Source organism: Lemur catta, chromosome 19 (assembly GCF_020740605.2).
Source record: "Lemur catta isolate mLemCat1 chromosome 19, mLemCat1.pri, whole genome shotgun sequence".
In the NCBI taxonomy this organism is placed as follows: Eukaryota; Metazoa; Chordata; class Mammalia; order Primates; family Lemuridae; genus Lemur; species Lemur catta.
The window spans coordinates 35,917,805-35,936,535 of record NC_059146.1 but is presented as its reverse complement, the minus strand read 5'-3'; the positions used below and the strand labels follow the sequence as shown (position 1 = coordinate 35,936,535).

The 18,731-nt window shown below is 55.4% G+C and overlaps 1 protein-coding gene across 3 annotated transcripts; it reads left to right on the top strand.

The window, feature by feature from the left end:
• The first annotated feature begins 588 nt into the window (after positions 1-588).
• On the top strand, positions 589-9,260 carry POP4 (POP4 homolog, ribonuclease P/MRP subunit). 3 transcript variants are annotated; one of them, XM_045531873.1, is made up of 8 exons: positions 589-651; positions 2,644-2,705; positions 4,308-4,531; positions 4,822-4,968; positions 5,834-5,911; positions 6,064-6,125; positions 7,813-7,914; positions 8,756-9,260. In XM_045531873.1, the coding sequence occupies exons 1-8, from the start codon at positions 645-647 to the stop codon at positions 8,890-8,892; spliced, it is 819 nt and encodes a 272-aa protein (XP_045387829.1). In that variant the 5' UTR covers positions 589-644; the 3' UTR covers positions 8,893-9,260. The 3 variants fall into 3 exon arrangements, with proteins under 3 accessions (XP_045387829.1, XP_045387828.1, XP_045387830.1); XM_045531872.1 differs by lacking the exon at positions 589-651 and adding an exon at positions 2,160-2,359; XM_045531874.1 differs by lacking the exons at positions 589-651; positions 4,822-4,968 and adding an exon at positions 2,200-2,359.
• Positions 9,261-18,731: the final 9,471 nt, after the last annotated feature.

The following is an 18,731-nucleotide window of genomic DNA, read 5'->3' as shown; positions in this document are numbered from 1 at the left end:
ACCCGGGCCAGCGGCAGGTCGCGGCAGCAGCTGCGCCCCGGATGCGTTAGGCCGGAGCGGGTTTCTCGGGACTGCTCAGATCCGACCCGGCCCGTCGGGGGGCTCTCAACGCCCAGCACAGAGGGGACTCGAGCCCCGTATTCCGGAGACCCCCAAGCCAGTCCGAAGGGGAAGGAAAGGGAAACGAGAGCGAGCGAGGAAAACGCCGCCGGAGAGGGAACAGCAGGGAAAATCCACCCGTCGCGGAGACGCTGAAGTGAGCATTTCAGGCGGCCGCTCAGTCTGCCGCGAGGGCCGCACCCCGGAGGTCCCGCCGGCTGTTCGGGCCCCTCCCCGGGGAAATATCCCCGTTCGGGGTCCCGGCGGAGTCACCAAGGCTACTGCTCAGCGTACAAAAGACACAAGCTGAAAATACCCCAAAAAACAACAGTAGCACGGAATCCACAGCCGCCCCCACCCCCAAGGCCGCCCCCAGACGCATGCGCCGCCCGAGGTCGGCGCGCGGCCGTGACGTCACAAGCGGCGCCGTCTCCGAGTTCCAGCGCTTCCGGCCCCCGCTGCGCTATTGGACTTCGTGAAGAGAGAAAGGGAACGAGCGACAGGTTAGGGATACGTCATCAGAACGCGCCGGAAGCGGTCCGAAAATGAAGAGTAAGCGGGGCCTTGAAATTGCAGACGGGGGATGTTACGGGTCGGGGACTTGGTGCGGGTGAGGGGATGGGTGCGGGCTACCTGTCGCTGCGGGGATTGCCACACCTGACACGAGAGACACTGAGGGCCGGAGTGCGCGTCAGTCGCTGAGCTAGGTGTTGACGTCACGGCTGGAAGCGGCAGGTCCTCCGGGGGCTGCTCAGTTGTATGCGGTACTAGAGCAGGGCCCGCGGCCTTGGCCCGACTTGGCCACCACCCCTCCGGGTGACCGCAGTCAAGGCCCTGCCCCTCTTTTCTACCTGGTCTTCCAGCCCTGTCTGATGTACAACGCTGAGAGCGGCTGGAGAACGATACCACTAACCCAGAGCTTTGGGACTTGGCGCGGGGAAGAGAGGGGCCAAGCAGGGGAGCCAGCATGAGGGCAGCAGTGTAGACACTGTTAAGGCTGGACCTTTGATCAGGATTTTGATTTCCACCTCTGCCATTCCCTACCTGTATGATCAAGATTAGGGTCTCAGCATATCTGCGCCTCAATTTCTCTCATGTGCATAAGTAATTAGATAAAGTATGTGTAGCTTGTAATCGGGTGTGTGGCAAGTAATGAGTGTTCAATAACTTAGATGTGTATTGTTGCAGAAAGACTTGATGCTGAGCACCTGTAACAGGTGAAGCAAAGTCATTTCTGGGGTTTCAGCCCCTTCAACTTGCTGTCTACAAATAAGTTATAATCCCTCTCTTCCATTTGAGGGAGAACTAGACTCTAAGTAAAACTTGAAACCAGCTTGGTTTGCTGATCAGACAGACTCAGGCAAACACAAGAGAGCTGCGATGAAATTTACAGTACATTGTGAATCAAATTTTCCAGTCATTTGGCCCTTACACCAGGCCTTTGTCCCATTCTTACTCCATTCACACCTGTATTCTGTCCCCAGTGCCACAGTTTTCTTATTCAGACAAATTAAGGAAGAAACAGGCATGTGGAATTTTTTTAGAGGTTGATACCACATCGATCAATATATATATATATATATATATTTTTTTTTTTTTTTTTTTTTTTTTTGAGACAGAGTGTCGCTTTGTTGCCCTGGCTAGAGTGAGTGCCGTGGCATCAGCCTAGCTCACAGCAACCTCAAACTCCTGGGCTTAAGCGATCCTACTGCCTCAGCCTCCCGAGTAGCTGGGACTACAGGCATGCGCCACCATGCCCAGCTAATTTTTTCTAGATATATTTTAGTTGGCCAGATAATTTCTGTCTTTTTTTTTTTTTTTTTTAGTAGAGACGGGGTCTTGCAGTTGCTCAGGCTGGTCTCGAACTCCTGACCTCCAGCAATCCACCCGCCTCGGCCTCCCAGAGTGCTAGGATTACAGGCATGAGCCACCGCGCCCGGCCTCAATATATATTTTGAGTTTGAAGACCTATTGTATTTTATCAGTTCATGACACCATCAATTATACGATACATTCCAATTTCATAGATTAAAATGTGAAGAACCTTTTTTAAACATTTTATAAACAACAAAATTTGATATCCAACCACCTGCATCCTGGACAGCTATATCACATAACTGTCAAATGAATTACTTCGTTAGACTTAGTGAACACCTGCTCAAACTTCTAACCTATGGTATTTTAAACCACTGCAGCTCAAAATGTGATCCACTAACCTGCCACAGCACCTGGGAACTTGTTAGAAATGCAGGATCTGGGGGTGAGGACCAAGAAACTACATTTTAATAAGATCCCAGAGATTTTTACGCACATTAAATTTTGAGAAGCGCTCTTTTTAACCGTACCCTTAGAACTTCTAGGGTAGATGTGGCCAGAGGGCAGGATAAGAGGCAACCAGGAAAGCTTTGAAGCTTTGCTCTTTGTACCAGCCCCATCTTTTTCTATCTCTGAATAAGCATAGTTATTTTTGTAGTTAGAAAAGTCTTAGGTCTTATAGCCGTACCCAATAAGAATTGATTATTTCTCTTTTTTTTTTCTTTTTAGATCCCCCAGGTGTGATCTACCATGCCTTTTCTCAGAAAGAGGCAAAAGAGTTCGGTGTTCAGGTACAGTTCTTAGTAGGAGGCATGGGAGTGACAGAGGTGATGGCAAAGATGGCTCGGTGGCTTCTAAGCCTCGAGTTCTGGTTTAGACGTCCTTATCCACAACTCCTCATTTTCCCAGTAGACATCGTAGGCTCAATCAGGGTCTGTTATTCTGCCTTGTTCCTATGTGTCAGCCTCCTTTCCTGTTGTGTCAAAGTCAAGTTTCATAAACTAAAACTTCTTCATATCATCTCCCACTGTGTAGGGGACGTCAAGCCACACCCACCTGGTGAGCACCATCATTTGACCTTGTCACTATGTCCTCTTCATTTCTGAAGAAGGCGTGCAAATCACATTTCATAAGTGGTATTTACAGATTATATCTGGGTGCTTTAACACGTTTTGTCAGTTTGGCAAAAGCTCCATTTGTGGCTCATAACAAGAGCATTACTTTGAAACCAAGATTTTGAAAGACCAGTTTACCTTTATTTTACTTCTCCGTGAAAGAGAGGGGCCACTTAGATATTTAAAAGAATCAAATCACTGTCCTACTATAGTAATAATGATGATGAATTAATTTTTAGTTAGCATCTAAAGGTACGAAGCTGAAGCAGACATAGTTCCTGCCATCCTTACTGTGTCTACCTCAAAGATTATGTGTATCATATTTTCATTTCTGTTTCCCTCCCATGGAAGGAGGGCTTGATTCTCTTGACAGATTAGTACCAGTCTGTCAGTTAACTTCAGTCTTAGTGTTTACACCCCAGTTACTGCAACAGGGGCCCCAGAAATGGCCCAGCCAGGAGGCAGGACCTTAGCTCAGGGTGCATCCCAGGCTGCAGGAGACAAGAGGGCAGAGGCAGCACTGCCAGTGAGGAGTGGGTTGTTGGAACTCCAGCGGGACTGGCCGCGATGCCTGCAGTGTTGTCAAGAATTACACACAGTTATGACAGTTATGTGCAAGAGCCTGTGCTCATTCACGGTTACTTGACGCTGCTGCTTTATGTTGGAGAGAGGGTGCAGGACCAGAGATGCTCTTGGCAGTTCCTTTCCCCAAGTGACACGGGAGCAGACCTCTAGGAGAGTCGCCATGCCGTGTCCACAGGCTGAAAACTGCAAATAGAGAGGACTGTCGGTGTCAAAACTCCCACCCCTGCGGCTGGGCCCACCTGGAAGCTCCTAGTTTTGCGGTTTTTCCCTGGTGTTAGGGTCGTTTCCCTCGTGGCCGTAGCTTGGTTCTGCCCTGAGCCTGCCTTCACCTGGTTGTAACTGGTTAAGTGTCTGTGTCACACATTTCTCCGGCTTCTCTTTCTGAAGGCTGAGGAGGAGAGGAGTCTTCTTCCAGATATGAACGTTTTTGATCCTCATCAGAATAACCTCAGGAAAGCAGGACAGGGAGTCAGTGCTTGATGTGGCTGTTGGTCACACGTTGGCATGTGACTGACTTTCACATCTGGACAGCTGTAGGTGTGCAGCACCTGGCGAAGAGAGTTTGTGTGAGCCTCAGCGGGTAGATAGGTGCCCTCTGCTGTGGCCGTGGCTCCGGGAGAGGCAGGTGGCAATGCCGGGACCCCGGGCTGCCCAGAGCAGCACGGTGAGTGCTCTGCGCCTTGTCCCACGCAGCACTCGGGAGCCCAGCGGTCCGAGGCCTTCCTGAAGGCCTTCCTGAAGCGGAGCACGCCCCGCATGAGCCCGCAGGCCCGCGAGGACCAGCTGCAACGCAAGGCCGTCGTTCTGGAGTACTTCACTCGCCAGAGGCGGAAGGAGAAGAGGAAGAAATCTAAAGGCCTCTCTGCCCGGCAGAGGAGGGAGCTGCGGCTGTTTGATATAAAACCAGAGCAGCAGAGGTAAGCCAAGCCTTCCCACCCGCTGGGGCTCAGCCTCCCCAACAGCCCGACTCCACGTAGGCCGGGCAGCCGCTCCGTCTTCCGCCACACGGGGGCAGCCTTCCTTTACCGATTTGCGCCGCGCCCGCGTTCAGCCTCCCAGACGACAGACCCGGACTCGGGTCCCAGCCCTTAGCTGGTCAGACTGGGGCCGGGAGTGGATCTGTTGCCTGTGGCAACAGGCTGTTTGTCTTTCGCTTTGTTAGACAGAAAAGAGGAACTGATGTTTTTTAATACATTTCTCTTTGTAGCCTTTTAATAGCACCAGACAGAATCACCCACTTGGGCTCTATTGCCAAACGCAGACGCTGCCTACACGTTTCGGAAGTTCCTGAAAGGAATGCAGCACCGTCTGGTGGGAGGACGCCTCCCTCCGGCTGGCACTCCGTCTTTCCTTGGTGACGGTTCTGAGTTTGCATGTCTCGGTGTTGTCTGTAGGCTTTTGCTTAGAGATCTATGGCCAAATAGCCTCCCACGTTCCAGAAGACAATCGGAGTATGTCGCTTTGTCCATGCCCCCCTCACGAAAGCAGCCGGCGTCCTCATAGGCAGAGCTCACCTTGGGTTTGAACTTGAGGTTCTCGTTTCTCTGACCTATGGCTCCATGTAAACGAACTCCCTGCAAGGCACCGAGACAAGTGATAATGTCCCCAGAGGGAGCCTGTGGGTGCTCTCTCCTGTTCCCACCCCTTCTCCGCCCCACTTGCTCACTCACCCTCCCCACGGACCTCGTACTTGACATGGGACCTGCCTGGCAACCAGCAGCTCCTGTTTTATCAAGGCTCACCAAGTTCATGTTCATGTCATAGGAAACCCCAAGTGACAGTGGCTTAAACAAGACTGAAGTTCATTTCTCTCTCAGGAGAAGTCCAGATGAACGTACCACGTGGGCGGGCGTGGCCAGCAGCCCCACAGCTTCAGACCCGGGCAGCTCACATGCCCCGTCAGCTGCTCCTCCTGGGCTGAGCTGCCTGCTGGCGCTACAGCTAGCACGGCTGCATCTGGCCGGCAGGGAGGAGGGAGGGACAAAGGCCACTCCTTCCTCCTTGCGTTAGCAGAAACTTAGCCTCCGGAAGGTTCTGCCAGTGAGGAAACTAAGGTTCAGAGGTGAAGGTTGTTGATTTTGGCCAGATTATCGGCAGTGGAACGGGGTTTGCACGCAGTCTCTACTGGTCCCAGGTCACAGTTCTTGGCACGAAGCCAAGCTCCGTGCTGTTTGGACGTTGTGATCCTGACTTTTCACCTGTTTCTGACCTTACTGCAGGTACAGTCTTTTTCTGCCTCTCCATGAACTCTGGAAACAGTACATCAGGGACCTGTGCAGCGGTCTCAAGCCAGACACGTGAGTTGCGCTTCTGAAGTTGTGCCCTTCGTGGCAGGTCCCTGGTGCTGGGTCGTTGTAAACGCAGCTTTGGGACCCGCTCTCGGGTCTCCTGGCTGCAGAGGGACCCGTTACTGTCGTGGTGTCAATTAAGGGCTCTGTTTACCTCGTAGGCAGCCGCAGATGATTCAAGCCAAGCTGTTAAAGGCAGATCTTCACGGTGCGATAATTTCAGGTAATTTGCCTGAGAGCACGTGGTCATCCAGATGCTCAGACTGTCGCCTGAGGGCAGCACAGCACTTGTGTTATGGCATCGAACGCGGTCCTTGCCGTGTCCCCAGGTCACCAGCACCCAGAATTGGTGGTGACTTCTGGCTGTCTTAGCCAGTTCTGGCCTCTGGCTGGACATACTCCAGATGGTTCCTGTGTCCCTTATCATCACAGGGACCCTGCTGGTATCCCACAGGCATGGTGGCTGCTGGCACTCACTGATCCTGAACACAGAGTCCCTTTCACCCACCCCGTGGTTTCATCCGTTGGCTGTGAACCGACGGCTCCTAGGCTAACGCCTCCAGCGTGGGCCTTCCCTAGACTCCAGGCCTGTTCCTCCGGGCGTCCACTTGACACAAGCCCCTGGACGTCCAACAGGCATCTCAGACTGGGCACGTCCAGAACAGAGCTCTTGATCTCTTCCCAAAGCAACCCCACCCCTGGATTTCTCTGTCTCATTTAACGGCACCACTGTTTACCTGGTGGTTCACGCCAGAAACCTACAAAGTATCCGTGTTTTTTCTTTCCGAACTCTCACCTCTGATCCATCAGCACGTTCTCCTAGCCAAACCTAAACCACTGTCATCTCCCATCTCTCGAAGCCTCCTAACCCTCTCCTTGCTGACACGCTGTTCCTCCCCACAACCAGGTGACCAGAGTGAAGGTTTTATAACAGAAATCAGATCAGACCTTCCTTGTTTTCAACCTTCCAGTAGCTTCCCATCATATTAGAGTAAAATTGTGCCTCCTTACGGTGGTCAAAAGGCCTCTCCCACTTCCCTGGGCAGCGGGTCTAACCGTGCTGGCCTTGCTTTCTGCCCCTCCCATACCAGGCTTGGCCCTGCCTCAGGGCCTTTGCCCTTGCTCCTTCCCTCTGCCTGGAGAGCTCTCCTGTGTGTTCACAGACCGACCCCTCTCAGATGTCACTTTCCCCAAGGGTCCACTTTCACTAAAGGTGATGCCTCTGCACGTCTTTTACCCTGTCCTTATTTTCTTCATAGCACTGTCACAACCAGGAGATACAATTGTCTGTGGTTTGCCACACACGACCCCTCCCCTGTTAGACCATCACGTCCATGAGCGTGGGAGCCAGGACTGTCTCACTCAGTGCTGTGCCCCCGGCACCTACGTAGGACAGTGCCGGCCAGGGGTCGGGGCAGGTGCGGGGCCTGCTGCTTGTGCTGGTGGCCCCCCCTCACGTCACCGCGGGCAACTCTGCAGCAGGGCTTCCATCCCAGCCAGGGTTCAGGGGATCCTGGCTCGTGCACAGTGATGGGTGTTCATTCAGATCCTGCACGGGAGACCTGGCTCTGTCAGGGCAAGCAGGCTGCACCTGGATGGTGCTGGGCGTATGGGTGATCTCTTGGCTCCAGAATCCTGCCCGAGACCCCCATGGCCACAGGTGCCACAAAGAACACCTAGTAAGAGCAGCCCAGAGACCACAGAGCCCCAAGGCAAGGGATTGGGAAGCCTGGGTTCTTGCCCAGTGTGGCCAGCGCCCCACTGTTGAGCCTCCACCCCCTGGGTGCTCTCTTTCCTCCTCTGCTGGCTCAGAGGGCGTGACCGGTGTCCCCTGCCCTGAGGCCTGCCTATCTGTGGCTCCCCCAACACCGTGGAGAACTGAGCCTCGAACAGTCTTTTTTCCTTTGCAGTCACAAAATCTAAATGCCCCTCGTACGTGGGTGTTACAGGAATCCTTCTCCAGGAAACAAAGCATGTTTTCAAAATCATCACCAGAGAAGACTGCCTGAAAGGTCTGTAGCAATGTCTCTGTGGGTGTTGTGGGCTGTGACCCCCCCAGCCACTGTGACTGCCCATTCTCTGAGGCTCCCACAGTTCAGTTTGGCCTCTCGAGTCAGCACAGATCACAGACACTTACTGACCCTACGCTCCAAGCCTGCGGGGACCACTCCCTGCCCCCACGGCTCTCCCCGGCCAGCAGCAGCCAGCGGGGAAGAGCTGCTTGGTGGTGCCTCGGGAAACCCGGGTGGACTGGGCCCTCCACCTCCCAAAGGGCTCAGGCTGAACAGAAAATGGGAAAGAAACCAAAGTGGCACCTGTCCTTGGGGTCTGGAGAGCTGCGCCCCTGGGGGTCACACCTGGAGTTCACTCCAGCAGACACTGGGTCTGCCGGGCTGTCTGCGCGCTGCCTGGCCCTCCAGCTGAGACTTTAAACCACACTCGGAAGGTTTTGATCCTGTAATTTTCAAGTTCAGTTTTCCCTGCGGCTTCCTTCCATCCTCCTGTGTATTCTTTTGCTCGTGCATGAACCGCGGGAAGTGGTGTAAACAGCAAGTGGCGTAAACGTTTCCCCACTGACAGGAGGCCAGGAGCCCATCCGAAAGTTATGTGGGGAAACCTGTTTCTGCAGTTGTTCTGGGAGCTTGGTTCCTTGCCTTTGGCCCTGAAAAGTAGGTGTCGAGTTATGTTTAGAAGGCGGATAAATTGGCCTGATGCAGAGCAACCGCCACCCTGTGGGACTCCCCGTTTCCTCTGAGCTTATTTTCAGTGCAAATGTTTTGCGACTAATGTTCTGCCTGAAAGTAAACTTACTGCTGGGGTTTTTCCTCATCTTTCTCTCCTGCTTTTTTCCAGTTATCCCCAAGCTAAACTGTGTGTTCGCTGTGGAAATCGATGACTTTGTTTCCTACATTTATGGGAGCAAATTCCAGCTTCGATCCAGTGAGCGGTCTGCAAAGAAATTCAAAGCAAAGGGGACGATTGACCTGTGACTTCTTTGCCACCTTGCTTATGACAGCTGAAAACCGAAACACCCGAGATCCCCCGCTTCCCGTGGAGAGATGGTTGAGCCAGTCTGGTTATAGAGCACACCACCTCCAGCCGGTGAAAGTCCGACTGACACGGAAAGATGCGCAGCGCGCCTAGGGCAGGAGTCGGGGAATAGGAGTTTGTATTTCGGGGTGGTCTTACTGTGTGTGGCTCCCGTGGAGAGAGGAGAGTGGCGGGTCACACCAGGACTGACACTGGTCGGCTTGCCTAGCAGGACTGTTGGGTTATCTCCTTTTCATATGTTTCTGTGTTTTCTGAACGTTCTATGACGAATCAGTTGTGACTGATAATAAAAACACCTGGGCATCAACAGCCTTCACATGAAGGAAGTTTTCCTGCAGCTCAGCCAGGTCGAAAGGGAAGGCGGTCCCAGAGCTGCACCTGTCGGCAGGTGTTTCCAAGAGGTAAAGTGAAAACACAGCCCGCACACAAATGCGGGGGACTCCAACCTCACCAGGTTTCCCTCTGTTCAGGAGAGTTGAAGGGAATTCAGCGGTGAAGTTGCCAAGTGACTTAGGGCTCGTTCACTTCAGAAGTTACAGCTGTGGGGACCCCAGAGGCACAACGCCAGGTCTGGCTGTGCTGGTTAACGCCTGCCTGTTCAGCGCAGGCAGATGAACCGACAGCGGCGTCCTGGTTCCCGCACCTGCCCACTCCGGAGGCAGGGAGGCCGGGAGGAAGGAAGCCCGCAGCTCGTCAAGGTCAAATCGCATCCACTGCTCACGAGGGTGCGTCCACGCGGCAGGGCGTTCCCCCAGGTGGCACTGTCATCGCTGCGACAGGCCCTGTGGTGTGGCCGTCCTCACTTTGCCACAAGGAGACATTCTCAAAGGGATCGCTGGCCAAGGCCTCGCTGGCTGAGGGGTCAGTCGAGTGGGGACTTGAAGCAGCTAATCTGGCACCAGGGCGGAGCTGGGCCCTCCAGGGCGGCTGCCGGATGAGAAAGGCTGTCGAGCGCCCGTGGCGGCCCCTGTGTTCCCCGGCTCCCACTGCGGAAATCTCTGTCTTTGGGGCAAAAGTAGCGTCTCTTCTTCCAACCATCTGAAAGTGCCGCACGTGCGACAGCGTAGGTGCTAGAACTCCCTAGACCACCCTGCTCTCGCCCACCCGCCGCAGTGTACAAGGCCTCCATGTTGTGTAAACATGCAGTTGCTTCCAGAAAAGTTGTTGGTACTGCTTGCCATGAGAAATCTGCTTTTCCTTTGGCGCAGACTCAAGTTTCTGTGAGTGGCTGTTTAATTCGTAGCATCTCCCGCTCTCCGCAAGGAGACTCGGTGGGCGTGCTCACCTGTGTTCCCAGGTGTGCAGCTGTGCCCTGGGCCCTGAGCCCCGGACCACACCCCCCCCCCCCCAGGCAGAGGAGGCCAGGCCGGGCTGGTTGTGCTCCTGGGAAGGCAACATGCCCAGCCTGGGCCCCCCACTCAGGAAGCACCTGGAACACTGGCCGGTTCAACCGACAATTACTGGACCCCGAGCTCCCATAACCATCGGATTCCACAGCTCGCTCTTGCAGGACGGACATCCAGGCCTGCTGCCTCAGTGGGTCCCCAAACAGCTGAGCTGCTCCTCCCTCACCCCTGGGGCCAGGCACAGCCCAGTTTGGGGAGGAAGTGCACACATGGTCAGGGCAGGCAGAGAAGCCCCCCTGGGTGAGGGGCTCCGGATCTGGCAGCTGTGGGGTGTGAAGAGTGTGTCACACCAAGGCCCAGGGCAGAGCCATCACGGAGGAACCAGGAATCGGAGGAGAGCTGAGTCCTCCCGCTGGGCTGGGGCCAGGCAGGAAACGAGGTGGGAAGGGGCGTGAGGCTGCCGGTCCCACCATAGGAGATGTCTGAGGTCCTGCCCAGCCTAGCAGGAGGGGAGAGATGGCAGCAAGTGCTAGAGAAGCCCTAGTCCACGGGGCAGGTCGTGGAATTCTGCTGTCTAGCCCCCCAGCCCTGAAGTCTTGGGGGCCTTGGTGTCACCTGTCTGCTAAGTGGGGCCATTAGGCTAGAACATGCTTTCCCGGAGGGGAATGCTGGAACTTCCTGCATCGGAATCAGCCCCATGAGTGTTCAAAGCAACCGGATCCCGGGCTGCACCTCAAACCTACACAATCAGACTCCGCGGCGGGGACCCAGGTAGCTGCATGTTTACCTGAGACCCAGCTGGTGTCTCCAGTCACCAACGTCTGAGGACGGTGGGCTCCAGATGGCATCTGGAGTCTCTCCAGCTCTGACGTCTGGACTGTGATTTAAGATTTGGGACTCCCAGGCTAGCATTCCCTGGATGCTGGGAAAGATCTCCCAATGACTGATCTCTTGGGTTCTGAAGAGTAAACACGAACATGCCTCCAAAAACCCATAAATTACAGTAAAAAGCTGTCTTTCTGGACAATGGCTTTAGCTTTAATTCAGTTTGCATTTCTTAGCCATAATGCCTAATTAAGACATCTGTTAAATGTCTATAATATTAATTTAATAGAGGCGGTTCTAAAAGAACCGTATTGGATTTGTCCATTTAATTAACCTCATGGGCCTTTAATGGATGTCTTAAATAGACATCATTAACAAGAGTGCTAGACAAATTAAAATTAGAGTCAATAACGTTCTCGGCAATTTTTCCTGAGCTGTGAAGGACGAGCGGTGCTAAGGAGATGTGCACAGAGATGGGCCGGGGACAGGGAGGCCGGAGCTGCTGTCCCCACGGGGTCCTGAGTGGGCAGGTCCCAGGTCCTGTGTCCTGGTCAGCTCTGCCCAGAGGCGTCGCTGCCCTCCCGCCGCGGGAGGCAGCTCTCAGGAGTCCCACCCTCACCACCCCCCACCCACCCACCGTGCACCTTTATAGGAAAAGTTTGCTGGCCTGGCCGGCCTGGGATGAAGGACGGCTGGTGAGGGAGGGAGATGAGGAGGGCCCGAGACCTGCCCAGGGGTCCTCACTGAGCACAGGCAGGTGCAGGCACCGGGGAGGTGGGCAGGCGGGACGGGGACGCTGGTCGCCATGGGGGGGTGGAAGGGCTGAGATGGGCTGAAATGTCACTATTTGCCTCCGCTGTCCCCTGAGCAGCTCCTGCTCCATCTGCTGCGTCTCTCCTGTCTGTCCCGGCTCCGCCTCACTTGGCCTCCGCTTGGCATTTGCCGGGGTCACCATGCCTCCCTCCCGGAACGCCGCTGTGCACCCCACATTTCCCACCTGCCTCCCGCCGCCAGTGAGAACGTAAGGACGATGACTTTGGATTGTTGCTGTGTCCCCAGTTATCTAGAAGCTTATCTGACTCAGGTGCTCAATGACTGTTGAGGAAATGAAAAATCTGCCCACTTTTGCCTCCACCCGGGTGTCTAGCGCGTCCCAGCCTGCAGGCCACGCTCCGAGCTCCTGGGTGTCCTGTGCACACTTTCCCCCACTGCCCTCCGCCCCAGCCAGCGGCCCACAGTCCCTCGGTGACCCTGGGGGGGACCCGGGAGCCATCCTTGATTCCCGCTGCGCCCACACCCCTCCCTCTCTCTGGGCCCTGGCTCCCCGCCCAGCCCTCTCACCGCCCCGCTCCAGCCCCACGGTGGCTGCCCTGTCCCCCACAGCCCAGAGGGCCCCTGTGGAGCGAGGCTCAGTCGTGCCACCTGCTTAACTGCCACACGTGGCTTCCCGCTAGGAATTCCAGGCTCTCCTGCCAGCGCGGAGGCCGTCCCACCCCGACTGGAGCCTGAGGGGTTGCCCTTGGGGGCTACCTGGCCCCGTGGAAGACAGGACTCCGTGGCCTGGGGGCTGGAAACCGAGAGGCTTGCTGGCCAGTAACACCTGCGACTGCAAACTCAGGTGTGTTCTTTCTGTGTGTGTCTCACACTTCAGTGTAAGACGTTGCTTCCGCAAGGACCGCTGACTCTATTATGTGGATGCTTAATAAATATCAGAAGCGATTTAAGCATCTCCCCAGCAAGCTTGTTTCTTAACAGCAATGTCCAGGCCACCCTGATGGCTTTTGCCTGAGAATCACAGATTTAAAGCAAGGAAACCCAGAGTCCTAAGAAATGCAGTGTGTCACCAAATTCATGATTTTAGCATCTCCTGTCTCTCAAAATATTGGCTTTTTCTCTGCTCCGAGCTTCCAAGGAACAAGGGTGTAGCAATACTGTCACTAGAGTGTGGTTGCCACATACCTCCTGGTCCCCGTCCACGTGAGGCCCCCAATCTAGCGGGTGAGACAGACCCTCAGCAGCGGTGTCGGGGCCGGGGTCGGGGGTGCTGCAGGGTGGGGCAGGGGGAACAGGGCCACTGTCAGGGGCCCCTGGCGGGCCTAGAGGTGGGCAGGCTTCCCCCAGGCCCTGACCTTAGGACGAGGCCAGAGAGATGAGCTGGAGTCAGGCAGGCAGAGACGCGGGGCCGCGAGGCTGAGCTGCCGTGGGGGACAGGCAGACGGCCACAACAAGGGCCAGGAAGGGCCAGGGCCTGGCCCGGGGATTTGGTATTGGGGATACACAGAAACAGCTTTGAGGGGCACACAGGACCCCAGAAACAAGGTCTCAGGGGCACAGCCTCACCTCCCACCCCCCGGCCTCCATCTGGGCCTCTACCCACAGCTACGTGTCCTGAAGGATGGCAGCCCCACTGGGGAGCAGAGGCCGGCCACAGCCACCGGGCTGGGGAACAGAGGCTGTGAGTGAGGCCGGGAGGGCCAAGGAGGCCGCCGAGGCAGCAGCCAAAACTTCTCAGAGAAAAGAGGGGTGGGCGGGTGGGGAGGAGCCCTGGGCAGCCAGAAATGGGCAGGCAGGTGGCAAAGCTGCACCCCGGGAGGGGGCACGGTGGGCACACCTCCAGGGTGCTGAGGACCTGTCCTTGCCCGGCTGGTCTTTGTGACCTTGGCGAGCCACCTCCGGTGTCTCCATGTCCTCATCTGGGAAATAAGTGTCAAGAATAAAGCGCAAGGAGCAAGGTGACGTGTGTGGCATCACCTGAAAACTCGGAGGGTTCCAACAGGACACTCAGTCATCGTCCAGACATGCGGTACCTGCAGCTTTGCAAAGCTGTCCCCTGGGCCGCATGCTTGGGGGGAATCAGAATATCCCCAAGAAATTCAGCACCGGGGCCCATTTGCTGACCAAGGACCCTGAGAATAATTCACTCAGGATCACACAGCCGGACCTGGCGGCCAGGCCCCTCTCCCAAATCAGCGATTCTTCTGGAACTTGAGAAAGGTTTCTTTCCCCCTGAATTTAAAGCCCTGTTGCCTGCCAGGGTGAGAACGGGGCTATTTTTTGCAAAGCATGAACCCCTGCCAGCTCCTGGCTCCTGGTGGTGTTTGCTGCAGGATTTAAAGGCTGCAATAACCATCGGACGCCCCATTATCCGACTGCCTAATTAATGTAAATGATGGTCGGGTCGCTCACTGAGGCTCACACTTCTCAGAGGAGGCCCCGCCGGCCGCCTGGGCCCCATTCCAGGGGCTTTATGGCGGCAGCCCGTTCTGGCTCTGTTGAGTAAAAGGTAAGTCGTGGCCCTAAATCAAGCGGACAGAAGGGCTAAGGGGCTCCACACGGCAGGGCAGCTCAGGCTCCGTCTGCGAATCAGCGACAGGCGTAACCACCGAGTTCTCTCCTCTCAGACCCGAGGCTGCCGAGCTCCAGGAAACCCGCGCGGGAACTTCCCTGGGCCTCCCTGCGGGGCCTGGCACGCAGACGATGATCCCGGGAGGCCCATGTTGCCCGGCTCCCCCCGGCCTCTGGCTCCAGGCGAGCGGCCACCATGGCCGGGTTCAGACAGGACGGCCCCGGCTCAGTGCGAGCCAGAGCAGACAGGCCAGCCGCTCCCGCCCCACCCCCTGGGCCTGGGCTCCGGACGCTGGCCCACGGTGGGCTTCCCGTTCCAGGCCTGTGTCTCCGTCCCCCAGGCTGCCTAACAAAACACCCCAGGCTGGGGGGCTCAGAGACCACAGAAATTTATTCCTCACGGTTCTGGATGCTTCCAGGGAGTCCGAGACCAAGGTGCTGGGAGACTCGGAGTCTGGCGAGGCCCGGCTTCTCTCGTGGCACAGGGGCACAGTGTCCCTCCAGGGCTCTTTTGTAACGGCCCTGATCCCACTCATGAGGGCCCCACCCTCATGACCCAGTCCCCCCCAGAGGCTCCAGCTCCTGGTGTCATCACGCTGGGGATTAGGGTTCAATACGTGAACTTGTGGGGACACAAATGTTCAGTCCAGAGCAGCCTGGCTCCCATCACCTCCTCTGGGCATTAGAGATGCTTCTCGGATCACCCTGACCCAGTCGGTCACCTCTCCCCAGGGCTGGGGAGCACGGCCGGTCCGTCCCTGTCCTGTGGGAGACGGCCGGGCCCTGCGGTGCCTGCCCAGGCCTGTCCTCCCCCAGTCGTGAGTGGCACTTGCAGGAGGGTGGGGACAGCCTTCCTTAGAAAGGACCTATGTCCAAGGCCAGGCTCAGGGGCACACACCTGCAGTCCCAGCTATTAACACCTGGGAGGCTGAGGCAGGAGGATTGCTTGAGCCCAGGAATTTAAGTCCAGCCTGGGCAAGGTAGTGAGACCCTGTCACAGGAAAGGAGGGAGGGAGGGAGGAAGGAAGGAAGGAAGGACACATGGAAGGACCCATGTCTAGCTGCATGCTGCGCAGTCCTGCCTACACATTAGGATAAGCTGGTGAGTTTTGAGAGAGATACTAAAGCACAGACTTTATCCCCCAAAATTAAGCCAGAGTCCTTGGGGGTGGGGTCCTGGCATCTGCGTATTTTTAATCAGCGTGGCCCTGGGCAAGTCGCTGACCGCTGGGAACTGAGCTTCCTCACTGTGAAATGAGGACTGTCCACCAGTGTTGTGAGAAGTAGGGAGGGTCACCCTGTCGGGCTCTTTCTTGCCAACTGGTCCTAGGAAGCGTTTGCTTCCTGTTTGACCAGCTAAACTTCCCGGGTAAAGGTTGTCTCTCTCCTGGTGGTGCCAGCAAAGGGCCTGAGCGGGTTGTCACCGGCCTGGCCGCATCATGTGCCTGTCCCTGAGCCGGTCGTCACTGAGGGAGGTTGGCCAGACTCGCTCCGCACATCTGTCTCTAGGGCTGAGACTTGGGTCGGTCCTCTCGGAACCGAGGAAGGAAGACAGAGACTGTTCCCCCAAAGGGAACAGCTGTCCCCACCGCGGCAGAGAGGGTGCCCAGCCGCTACTAACGCAGAACAGGTGGGCACGCGGCACCGGTGAACTTGGTTTCAGGAAAGAACTAGGCGTGGGGCTGGTGATGTGACCGTCCTGTCAAACCTTTGCCAACCTGACAGCTCGGAGGGGACGGCTAAGACCAGGGGAAAGGGACTGTCTTGGTTTGGGCTTGCCCAGGAAAAGACCCCGAGTGGAGGATGTATCGGAGGCGTTTTGCGGTGGAGGCGAAGACGAAGGCAGGCGGGGGGGGGGGGGGGCAAGCCAGACAGAAAGGGGAGGCAGCAGTGCGGGGAGACCTCGCGAGCTGCTGTGGGCAGCTGGGGCTGAGCTCACACTGTCCTCCGGGAGACGGCATGAAACACCCCCTCGGCCGCCCCACCTGCAGGTGGGGGCTGGGGGCATTTACCCAGCAGTGCCGGTCGGTGAGGGCTGCCAGTCCCTGGCACTGCCGGCTCACCGCGCAGGTGGACATAGGTGTGTTTGGGAGGTTTGGAGGACGCCCTCAGCTAAACAGATGCAGGGACTTCAGCTTGCAGGACACGAGCAGGCGGCAACGGTGCCTCCTACAGAACTAACACTGATTAAGCTACTACTGAGCGCTCTCTAGGGAAACCCCTCAAATCGTAGCAACAGCCCCAAAAGGCAATTGTCAGCATCCCAATTCACCCACGGGCCTCAGGAACTTGTCCTCAGCTGGCGAGATGGAGCGGCAGGGATCGGCACCCCAGATGTCTGGCTCTGAAGCCACTTGCCTTCCCCACAAACTCTGCAAGTTTGGGGGAGCTGTTCTGGGCCCTGCCGACTTCTCCGAGGAGAAGAACCGAGCACGCACTTTGGAGACCCCCAGCCGCCTGCCTTTGCCAAGGGTCTTGCGCTCTGGGACCCCTGTCCTGGTCCCCTGGGGTCCCCACTGTGATCTACAGTGCCGTCCTTCCCTTCTGTGATAGCCACACTCACAGTCTCTTCTCAGGAGTATTTTTCTGCAGATGCTAATGAACGACCCTCGAACTTCCCGGAAAGGCTGCCTCTTCTTGAAGTGGTTGAAGATCTCTGCTCTTGATTGCAATCTTCCAAGAGCTGATTTGGCCACTTGGCTCTCACCTCGGAAGCGATGTTGGAGATGAGAGAGGAAGCGAGAAGGAAAGTGGGCTCAGCTCCCCGTAGAAATCGCAGTCCCAGGGGGCAATGAGAAGTGTTAGAGGAAAGAACTCTGCTTTCTTTTCAGTTCTATGAAGAAGTTATCCCTGCTTTGTGTCCGATATGAGCCTCATTCATTCTGCATAAATCATGACTTGTCATATAAAAGTTTGCGACTTGTTCTCTGGTTTTATTTTATCATAGGAACAAAATTATTCCTAGAATTATCATCCCTAATTTTTAACGTTAAATTCTATTCGAAAATGTGACTTGAGTTGTACAAGTTTATATTACATGTAATTTTAAAGAAGTTCTTGCTTCTTTTTTTCATCTTTCTTTTTTTTCTTTTGAAACATGGTCTCGCTCTGTCGCCTAGGCTGGAGTAAAGTGGTGCCGTCATGGCTCATGGAAGCCTCGAACCCCTGGGCTCAAGCGATCCTCCCACCTCAGCCTCCCAAAGTGCTAGGATTACAGGTGTGAGCCACCACACCTGGCAGAAGTCTTTGCTTCTAATGTGAGACACACCTGGTTAATTAGACAAAGGCATAACTGCAAAGTGGAAAACAAAAGACCTGTGTAACTGCCAAAAATATCACTGTATATTTCTAGTTTGACTTTAACAAATGTATTATCCAACATTAAAATTAAGGACTTCTATTCATCAAAACACTACTTTAAATGAAAGAAAAGTCAAGCCACGAAGTCAGTCAAGATATTTGCAATATATATATCCAACAATAAATTCGTAACCAGACTGTATTTCTTAAAGGCTTATAAATCAATAAGCAAAAAGCAGACTGGTGAATGGAAAAATAGGCAGAAGATCAAAATGGCCAATAAACATATGAAGAGGAGCCCAGCCTCATTTGTCATTAAAGAAATTCTCACTAAAACCACAATATGTTATTGTTATAAACCCACAAAATGGATAAAATGAAAAGGAAAAACAATGTGCAGGGCCAGGAAGAATTTGGAACAGCTGGAGCCCTGGTGCACTGTTGGGAAATGGGTACGACCACTTTGGCAAACCGTTGCAGCTTCCATGAAAGTGCCGACCGGCGATTCTACCCTGGGACGTCTGCTCAGCAGAAGGGGTCCGTGTGCTCACCCAGACGCGTGCGGGAATGTTCACAGAGCACTGTCCGCACACCCCAGACTCCCAGCTGCCCAGATGTGCAGCCTGGGCCAAGGCACAAATGCCGTGTGGTGTATTCACATCCCGGGAATCTACACAGCAAGAGGAATAAACGCACTGCGGCCTCACACAGCAACACGGCACACGTGCACATGGGCCACAGCACCCCTGCACACGCGAGCTCGCACTCCTGTCCATGGCTCTCCCCACTCCCTGCCTCTCCACCTCCCGCTGATGCCCGAACCCTCCAGGCCTCTCTGGGCAGCTGGGCCCTGGTCTCCTGGCTCAAGCCAGCCTGGCCCCGGTGCCTCTTCCTGCGAGAGAGAGGGAAGCCCTGGCCAATCTGGCTGCACTGGCCACTGACTCCCTTGGCATCTTGTGAGG